Genomic DNA, 10,230 nt, shown 5'->3' on the forward strand with positions numbered 1-10,230 from the left:
GATGTTTTTTTAATGTGATTACCTTAATGTTTTTTTAATATTTATAGATTCTTTTATAGATGTTTTTTTAATGTTACGAGGTTTCGTCTTAATTTTTTCAAGAGATTAATCTTCAAAATTCACTCTAACAAAAGCTCCCTATCTTGGTTCCAAAAAAAAAAGAAAAGCGAAAAAAGAAAAAGAAAAAGAAAAAGGAAAAGAAAAAAGATGAAAAAAGCTCACTATCTCACTTTTTATTAGACGGTGCTTGATTTTGACTTCCTAACCTGTTTGAATTGAATGATTTGGAGAGAAAAAAAAAATGAAAATTGATTTCAGTCAATTTTAATCACTTTTTTATATTAGTAAAATATGAAAGAAATTGATTGAATCAATCCAAGATTGGAGAGATTGTGTGAAAAAAGAAATAAGATAGATGGACATTTTTCAAGTTTTTTTCTCAAACACATTTAAAATATATATTTCCTTTAAGCAATTTTGAACTTTTAATTTTCAAATCCCCTTTTGTGAAATTGTTAAACATTGTAGCACTCGTCATAGTCGTGTTTTGAATTTATTTCTTAAAACCATGGCTTTCAACTAATATGTAGAACTCTTTATTATTATTATTATTATTATTATTTTTTGGCAAACATAATGAAAACTAAGTTTCTTGAAATACCTCAAATTTAGTAAATAACTCAACATTTGTCAATGGGCTGGGTGAACATTTCTTGTGTCCCTAAAATCACACAACTAAATTCATTAAATTAAAAAGAAAAAGAAAACAGTGAAACATGCATAGTAATCACACACCATTTTCATTTCATTTCATAAGATGAAGAAATGCTATTTTGTCGTTACATAATAATGATGATTTTACCAGAAAGTGAATCAATCAATCAAATCATAATAATGAAACACCTCATCAAAAATTTCAAAAGCAAATCACTCAACTATTAACATATATTAGCTATGATAGACGAGATCATAACAGCCCACAATGATCTCAAATTCATCAAACTCCTGCTACTTACTAATACTAATCTCAAATTCAACAAACTCCTACTACTAATACTATACCACTCCATCATCCCATTTGGAAGTGCCAAATCAGAGACTTTCTTTAAAGCACAAGAAGAAGACTCCTTGCTGGTGGAAAGAGAGCAACAGAGCTTCTGTCTGGACTTGAGAATTTCTTGTACACTGCCTTTAGCTTACTTTTCTCTACACCACCTCCATCTGAGTGAAACCTTGCCAACATCTTTGCACAATCCCTGTCATTACATGGAAAAAATACAAAAAAGAGACGCATCATATATTATATTACTTTAGTTAGTACACAACCAAACATAGAAAAAAACATAAGTGCAGCAATTTGAGTGAAACAATTCTGTGTCCGGTGTGGTGCTTACCCCAATTGATCTTCAGAGTAACCGGTGTGGTGCTTCAGAGTTTCGGTCCAGAGAGGGTTACTGTTGAGGGTGCACCGTGCAGCGTAAACAGCCGAAGCAGCAATCATTGACGGGCAGTACAATATGATGGTTGGGTAGTGCATCAGACCAAGTTCAGCCAGGAAAAACACCATATTCTCCATCTCCTAATATTATCATACAAAAAATATAAATTAAGCAACCAAATTGTTTCCCAAATTTTATTTTTTATTTTTATAAAAATCAAGAAATTAAATAAAAATCAATGTATACCTCACGATGATCATTGGATGGAACAGAAGCTTTGATAAAGCGAACGAGGAAGACATATGGCGTAGGAACGGTTAAATACCATTCTAGCTTTCCCAAAATCGCCTTCTCCATGATAAGAATCTGTTCCCTAACATAAGCATTGTCCGATATGACAATGAAGTCACTAACCTACAAAATTCCCAAAAGGCACAGAAGATTATTACATTTCAGTGAAACCAAACACATTTTTAGATCAGACATGGTTCTAAATGATGAGAACAGAACACTAATTACCTCTGGTGCCCAAATTTCTTCGTACTTGCAAGCAATTAGCATTGAACTAATGCCGACCAACTGAAGCTCCCTCCTTGGGACAGCATTCATTGAAAGGTACCGATCAACTATGTTAATTGTGAGGTAAAGGGTCTCAGGCATTAGTTCAAACTTTCTGTGAACCTCTGTCAACCAGTCTATGAGAATTGATCTCATCTTTGAATTGATTTCAGGCTGTGAATCCATGTAATCGTGAACTCGACTCTCACCCTACCATCATAAATTCCCATTAATGAGCAAAACATGCCGATAGACAGAGAAGGTAAAAAAAGAAAAAGAAAAAAAGGCCAAAATAGTACCTCTGTTAGCTTGTAGAACTTGTAGATGTCCTCAACATACTCCACAACTGCCAATTCATTATCAACATCTGCTGCATCAATGTCTGCTATTGGAACCTTCGGTTTCGTGGTGGGTCCACACAACGCCTGAGGTGGATCAAATTAAGTAACAAGGAATGATATGTACAGAGGGGAAAAAATTGATGATGAAATTGAAATTGAAATTGAGAGAAGTCGACACTAACAACCTTGCTTCGAGCAGTGAGGATCGAAGTCATGGTCCTAGAAGACCCAACTCGCGACTTTCTTGCAATGACAGCGACAGGCTTTTTTTTCTCCTCGGACTCCAATTCCTCATCAGAGCTTATGACAATTACCGTCTCTGGTTTTGGAGGATCGTAATGCTTCTTGTGTGCAGCAGCTGCTGCTTTTACTGCACCTCCACCATTAACAACTTCTGCAAGTGGTTTCTGCAGATAACATAATAAAATCAACGTGCTGGTTTAATGGGACTATGATATATATTTAACACATTATAAATTTAATACCTTGTTCTTTTTCTCTGCTGCTGCTGCTGGTTGTACACACAAACTCCTGAAAGGCAACCATGTTGTTAGAGAGAGAGAGTAATTCCGCTATGAACACAGAAATTAAACATGAATGGATACATTTTACAGGATTTGATAGTGTGACACAGTTTTTGAAATCTTGTCCATCCATAGGCATTTTGTGTTCAGTTCTGTAACCGATTTATGTGTTCTCAGATTTATTAGAGAGGGAGGGAGAGAGAGAGAGAGTTGACCTTGTAACCGGGCGAGAGATCTGATTTTGGGGCTTCTCTTCTACAGTAGGAACAGGCACAAGGTTTCCAATATCTCTAAGAACGCGCCGGTTTCTTCCTTCTGCTTGTCCATTCTTCTGCTTACCTCCTCTCCCTAAAGAATATTACAAATTAAATTGTAAGACTAAGAACAAAAAGAAGAAGAAATGAGACCCACGCAAAGAAATTCATCCATAAGCCCAAATGTGATGCATCCAACAGAAATTTCAGAAAAAAGAAAATTTCTTTCTTGGCAAACTCACACAATAGGTAAAAAGAAAATCAACTTTCAGTTTCAAGAAACACGAATCACAAAATTCAAAAGCACAAGGATTATTATTAACAGATCAATCATTATTAACAAAACCCAGAAAAGATGAGAGATGAACATCACACAGAAAGAATCAAAACAAAAGAAAATCAATGAAACATACCTCTGGGTTGTTGGTCTGGAACAACAACAGCTCTTGAACCCATGTCTGACTCTGATTCAGATTCTTCTTCGTTATGGCCAAAAACCCCTCCAAGACTCGCCAACAAAGACGATAAAAACGATTGGAGACGACCTATCGTCTCTTGTTCTGGGTTTTCGGTCGCCACCGCTCCGAACCCAAAACAACTGTTCGATCAATATCTCTCTCTCTCTCTCTCCGTCGTGGTTGTGTTCTTGTTTTTTTGCTCTGTTTTCTTTCTCAAAATTCGGTTTATGGAATGAGATGTGAGAATGGGTTTAAAGGTCGATCATTCCCTTTTAATCTGCTAAGTGACGCCGCTCTCCAGCAACGGTCACATTGTTCGTTTCAAACTGCCACCGTTGGATCTCTCTCGCATGATCTGACGGCTTACAAGGTGCTTCTCACTGTGCGAAGCGCACTTTGGTAGCCGTTTGTTTGTGATATGCGGGTACGAAAAAAATTACCGTTAGACACTGATCACCTTTTCCCCTAATTTGTTTTGCAATGTAAAATGTAAAATAATATTGTTTAATTATACCAATAATCTTATTTATTAACAAATAGAATTTTACCTTTGTCTATATGGGGGTGTCTCTAAATGCACCCCAATTGTTTGGTTGGACATTTCAATTTTTAGTTTTTGTTTTTGTTTTTTTGGGTAAATTACATTGACACCCCCTAAAGTTTATATTTATTACAATTTTTTCCTTACCTTTTGAAAATTACATCTCCCTTCTTCAGGTTTAAAGTTTCATTACAAATTCCCCATTCAGCAATTTAATTTTTTTAAATACCAATTTTTCCCTCATTAGGTAAATTACATTGACACCCCTCACATTTTAGGAATTACAATCCTCTCCCTAAGGTTTAAAGTAGTATTACCAATTGCCCTCTCGGTTAGGATTAGTTGGAAAAAAAATTCATTGAAAAAAAAAATTAATTGGAAAAAAAAATTAATTGAAATTTTTTTTTTCAGTAAAATTTTTAAATTTTTGTTTAAAAACTAACGTAAACTCATTTTTTGAATTTACGTTTTTTCCTCAAATTTACAAACTAAGACAACCATTTATAAATCAAAAAAATTATCAAATAAGTTTTTATGACATTTTTTTAAAATTTTTGTAAATATAAATTGAAAACTGAAAACGAAATGGTTACCAAATAGGTTTCAGATGGTAAAAATATCGTAAAATTAACAAATAATTAAATAAGTTACCAATGTAAGAAATGACTTATCAAAAGATTCTTAGGCTATGTATGGTTTGATTTTTAGAATTTTTTTTAAAAAATTCTAAATTAATTTGGTTACAAAATAAAAATAAAAAATAATTATCATTTAAGGGTAAAAAATAATTATCATTTTAACTTTTGGGCAAGTTATATACATACGTATAGATGTTTCAATTTAATTTGTAAAAAAATATTTCTAACCACTTGAAAGATAAAAATTATATAAAAATGATAATTATTTTTTATTTTTATTTCTTAACCAGATTAATTTTTAATTAAATTTTTTTTTTCTAAAAATCAAACCATACATAGCCTAAAAATCTTTTGATAAGTCATTTTTTACGTTGGTAACTTATTTAATTATTTGTTAATTTTACGACATTTTTACCATCTGAAACCTATTTAGAACCATTTCATTTTCAGTTTTCAATTTATATTTACAAAAATTTAAAAATTGTCATAAAAACTTGTTTGATAATTTTTTTTGTTTATAAATGGTTGTCTTAGTTTGTAAATTTGAGGAAAAATCGTAAATTCAAAAAATGAGTTTATGTTAGTTTTTAAATAGAAATTTAAAAATTTTACTAACAATTTTTTTTTCAATTTACTTTTTTTTAAATAATTTTTTTTCCAATTAATTTTTTTTCAATGAATTCTTTTTTCCCAACTAATACTAACCGATGGGGTAATTAGTAATGCTACTTTAAACCTTAGGGAGGGGATTGTAATTTTTAAAATGTGAGGGGTGTCAATGTAATTTACCTAGTGGGACAAAATTGGTATTTAAAAAATTAAATTGCTTAGGGGAGGAATCTGTAATGAAATTTTAAATCTCAGGGGGAGATGTAATTTTCAAAAGGTGAGGGAGAAACTGCAATAAATATAAACCTCAGGTGTGTCAGTGTAATTTATCCTTGTTTTTTTTTTTAAATATCATTTTATCCATTAGATACATGATCCAAATGCCCAAAAACTTAACTTTGGCCAACTCTAGTGAGACTCTAAACTTCGGCCACCTATTCTTAGATCTGACAACTCCTTCCCAACCCTTCTCGCCACAACCTAGCTTTTCCTCAACTCTCTGGTGCCACCCTATCCCTTCTTTACCCTTTGGCATCACGTACGAGCCCTTTCTCGCCATTTTCCATCGCTACTGCATCACCGGTAGCCCCATATCTTTGCAACTCACGAAATACCCCTTACAGCTCTCTGCTCGCCTAACCCAAACCTTCTTCTCTTACCACGACCTCCCCCCATCGCTGTCGTCGTTTCTCCTCCACTCCATAACCCTAGATTTTAGACCTGAAATCCCTCCAACTACCCATCTACCGTGATCCCATCTTTTGTGGCCTCGTTTTCATTCTTCTCTTTTTTTAAAACCCTTTTTTGGGTGAATATCCTTTCTAAAACCCTAGATTTCAGATCTAGGATTTTGGTAGAAAAGTATAAGAAGAAGAATGAGGAGGAGGATGATGAGGATGAAGAAGATGTTGAGAAGAAAAAAAAGAAGAATAAAGAGAAGAAAAGATTTGGGAAGGAGGCAACGATGAAGGTGTAGCCACGGCGAATAGAGGAGGTGGATGTCCAGAGGCAACGTCAAAGGTGATTCTGGCGGCAAGTGGTTGAGGGGTGAAAGTAAGATTAATATGATGTTTTGGGTGTTCAACAAAATTCAAAATTAGGGTTAGGATGCTCAACTAAATTTAGGGTGCATTTAGACCTACCCTTGTTTATGAATCTAAAATATTTGGGTAAATTACATTTTACCCCCCTTTATGTTAGATATGGAGTCGTTGTTGTGCATGAGACACGACAATGACAATTGTGCGCCTCGTGAGGTCTATTCAAGGCTTTATTTTGATAATTCGAATCGTTTATTTAAAAAAAAAATATTGAGTAGACCATATCTATAAAAAAAATCAAGTTCATCGAATATCGATAACCTTTTTTGTCTAATTACATTGGTTTTTAATTTTATACTTACAATCATATTTACAATTTATTTTTTTACTTACAAATGTGATTTGATAAAATTATTATTGATGGCCGACTAACTTAATTTTTTACATGTATGTTATACTTGATATTTTCTACAAAATGAATGATTTAGATTATTAAAATAAAACCCAAAATGAGCCATATGAGGCGCACAATAGCCATTGTTGTGCCCACTGACCCCAAATCCCTTTATGTTTAGCCATTATCTCATTTTCGATTTTTTTTTCCCCTTTACTTTGGCTCTTCATATTTTAAGTTTTTCTTAATTTATTTCTAAAGTTAATTTTTGTTCAAAATTAAACAAGAAATGCCACTTTAGGTGTCACATGATATAAAAAATATATTATTATATTGATATTTGAGTTTCTATAAGATGTGTGAGTTATATATAAACCAAACCAAACCAAGTCTTAAGTCCCATCAAATGGGATCGGTTACATGAATTCTTCTTCTTTACTCGACTTTATCAACGACCATTTGATTAGTCAAATTAAGGAGATTTATATATCTATTTACTACACTAGCTCACGTCAATATAAGTCTGCCCCTTCCTTTAACACTTCAATCTACCGCCACTGCCTCACATATCTTCACTACTGCCTCACATATCTTCACCACTGCCTCTATTGGTCTCCATTATATATGATCATACCATCTCAATCTGTTCTCTCTAAATTTATCTTCTATCGGTACTACTTCTACCCATTCACAAATATACTCATTCCTAACTCTGTCTTTTATACTCTTGTCACACATCCACCTTAGTATCATCGTCTTAGCAACACTCATCTTATTTACATGTTGTTTCTTAGTTGCCTAACATTCTGTCTCATACAACATCACTGGTCTAGTAACCGTTTTGTGGAACTTTCCTTTTAGTCTAGTGGGTACTCGTTGTGAACACTGCATTTTGACCAGCCTTAAGACTTGGACGCTTTCTTTTGATTACTTGATGATAAAAACAAGAATGTGTTTCTCACAACATCCTTAGTAAGAAAGATGGAATTTATGCTTCATTCCTAACCCTAAGCCTATTTTGGCCAAGTGTTTAAGTCTTGCTCAAAATTCTTTTTCGAAACTTTCTTTCTGCACTTTGTTTTGAGTATTTCCGTAGTGTTTTGAGGCTCATTTTTAAACTTCAAAATAAAATATTTTTTTAGAAAATTGAGCAAAGAACAATGTGGAAATAGGAGGATGGGATGATAATTTTGTCAAAAAATCCTGTTTCATGCAAAATAGTTAGGCTACGGCCAATATTTTGGCTAGCCAATCAATTAATTTGCTGACCAGCCAACTTTAGCCGACTTGCCAACTTTTTGGCTGGCCAGCCAAGAAATTGGTCGGCCGGCTAATTTGTCCAGAAAATGGCAGTTTCGACATAATTTTTGTTGAATGCGTGTGGGACATGCCATTTTAAATATTTCTGATATGTTTAGGTATGAATTATGTGTCCACTGACCCTCCATAGTCAAAAGAGCTTGTCTCTTGCAAAAAAAGAGTATCCAATGCAAGGGTCAAGTCTTTGATCCTTTTCACCCCATCATCATTTGTCTTCCACCTTGTTTACTCTCACCTGCTCCATTGAGTCTTGCATATTGTATACCTACTCATCCTCCATTGTCAAAAGAGTTGGTCTCTTTAAAAAATAGTATCCAATGTAAGGGTCAAGTCTTTGATCCTTGTCACCCCATCATCCTTTGTCTCCCACCATCTTCTCCATTAAGTCTTTCACCCTTGTCTATATAGAGAGGATCAGAATGTATGTTGAGGAGAGGAAAAGAGATTGAAAAAATGAGAGAAAGTTTTGATTAAGAGAGAGTAATTGCCAAAATAAAGAAGTTTTTATAAACCTCCATTTTCCGTATGCACTGAGATATCATCTTGAGAATTGAGAACAAACTTCCGAAACTTGAGAGTGATTAAAATGAAGTTTGGAAATTAAAAAGTTCATTATTTCCTTGGAAGGTGAATTTTGCAAACTTTCATTTTCTTGCATTCTCTATTTTATATTTGTTTTTCTTGCTTCAATTCTATATTATAAACCTGTTATAAACTAACTGGAAGTGGTTAGTTGAGCCACCTACATATTCCCCATATGTTTGTTTGTTTGTTTGTTTTTTTTTTTTTTGGTGTTGCAACAAAACAGAGTTTCTTGCCAGGCCTAATTGGCTGGCCATCCAATTTATTGGCCGGCTAGCTCACGTTTTGGCTGGCCTACCAACTTCTTTTGGACAGAACTGAGCAATCTTCCAACATTGAGCAGAATGGTTTCTGGTGGTCTCCGAAGCATCTGAAGTTTATGTTTTTCTTTTAATTTGAGAGATTTGTGAGGGTTTTTTTTTTTTTTTTTTTGTAACATTTTCTTTCTCTCCTCCCTTATTGAATATGTAATTATTCAAAGTGTTGTAATAATTTCCCGCCCCTTCTTTCTATCCTATTCTTTTACTTGCTTTCCTTATTTGTAAATATGCGTCATATATTGTCTTTTTTATCCTATCTATGCTTTACATTCATGTTTCATGCATCAAGATTCGACCAAATTTGCATCTGTGGGCTTGATCGATTATTATGTGATTTCTGAGCCACCTCATGTCTTGAGATGATTCACATGTCATTTATTAGAAGCCAAATCTTTAGTTGCATTTTATGAATGAATTGCATTAGAATTTTGTACATAGGATCATGCATGTCATACTAACTTTGTTTCGTAATTGTTTGCGGGACATCAGTAAATATGTAAGTTTTTATGCTTCAGTATTCCGCGTGTGTGTATTTTCCTTACTATGTTTAGCATTCTACCATGAGACTATTTGCTTATTTGATATAATTCTACGCATGCCGGTGGATGGAGGTTGTGTCGATTAATTTGGAATGATGTTGATTTTCAAGTTTATACACTTAATTTCTTTGGGTTGTACATCCTCGAAACTCTTTCAAAATACATGAAATTAAATTGTTCCAAAATAAATGATACAATCTATGTTTGTTTGCTTTACATAGTAAAATTTAAGATATATTAAATAAATCGGGATATGAATATATAAAGCAAATAAAACTCATATAATGGCTTAGTAGAGGCTGATCTTTGATGGGGTGAGTGGAGGGTGCTCAATTAATGACCTTCCCTCCTCATACTTAAGGTTCTGATGATGTAGTCCATTTCTGGCAAAAGTTTTGTAATAAAATAGATTTTCTATAAAAGTTGTCAAATCTAGACTCTCATCTATACTTCACGTTGTACTCGTGAGACTAGATCAAAGAAATCGAGGGTTCGAACTGTTTAACGTACACGAGAACCCCCCAGGCATGTTACACTCGTTTATTGCATAATACCCCAAACGTACTCCTCTATTTAAGCCATCATGTCTTAATTCTATGGACTACATTTGCTCCAATCTCCCTAACCGTTGTGATAATTGATCATAAATAATGACAATGTTCACTCTTAGGTA

General features: G+C 33.7%; 1 protein-coding gene across 2 annotated transcripts; it reads right to left on the minus strand.

Moving 5' to 3' along the window:
• Nucleotides 1-777: 777 nt before the first annotated feature.
• LOC145814027 (G2/mitotic-specific cyclin S13-7-like) lies at nucleotides 778-3,821 on the minus strand. 2 transcript variants are annotated; one of them, XM_082910529.1, is made up of 9 exons: nucleotides 3,530-3,821; nucleotides 3,078-3,210; nucleotides 2,824-2,869; nucleotides 2,524-2,745; nucleotides 2,297-2,422; nucleotides 1,959-2,207; nucleotides 1,686-1,853; nucleotides 1,395-1,579; nucleotides 778-1,256 (listed from the first exon to the last, which is right to left on the minus strand). In XM_082910529.1, the coding sequence occupies exons 1-9, from the start codon at nucleotides 3,570-3,572 to the stop codon at nucleotides 1,106-1,108; spliced, it is 1,323 nt and encodes a 440-aa protein (XP_082766655.1). In that variant the 5' UTR covers nucleotides 3,573-3,821; the 3' UTR covers nucleotides 778-1,105. The 2 variants fall into 2 exon arrangements, with proteins under 2 accessions (XP_082766655.1, XP_082766654.1); XM_082910528.1 differs by having other exon boundaries at nucleotides 2,521-2,745.
• Nucleotides 3,822-10,230: the final 6,409 nt, after the last annotated feature.

The sequence above is a fragment of the Camellia sinensis genome, unplaced genomic scaffold (genome assembly GCF_055761805.1).
Source record: "Camellia sinensis isolate YWXY unplaced genomic scaffold, ASM5576180v1 Unanchor1, whole genome shotgun sequence".
NCBI lineage: Eukaryota > Viridiplantae > Streptophyta > Magnoliopsida > Ericales > Theaceae > Camellia > Camellia sinensis.

Bases quoted from the DNA above. Each gene is read 5' to 3' on its own strand.
- LOC145814027 (XM_082910528.1), bottom strand. From the start codon at position 3,572: ATGGGTTCAAGAGCTGTTGTTGTTCCAGACCAACAACCCAGAG. The intron at 3,211-3,529 runs GTATGTTTCATT...AATATTCTTTAG, and splicing joins TCCAGACCAACAACCCAGAG to GGAGAGGAGGTAAGCAGAAG. The intron at 1,580-1,685 runs GTATACATTGAT...TGATAATATTAG, and splicing joins CATCCAATGATCATCGTGAG to GAGATGGAGAATATGGTGTT.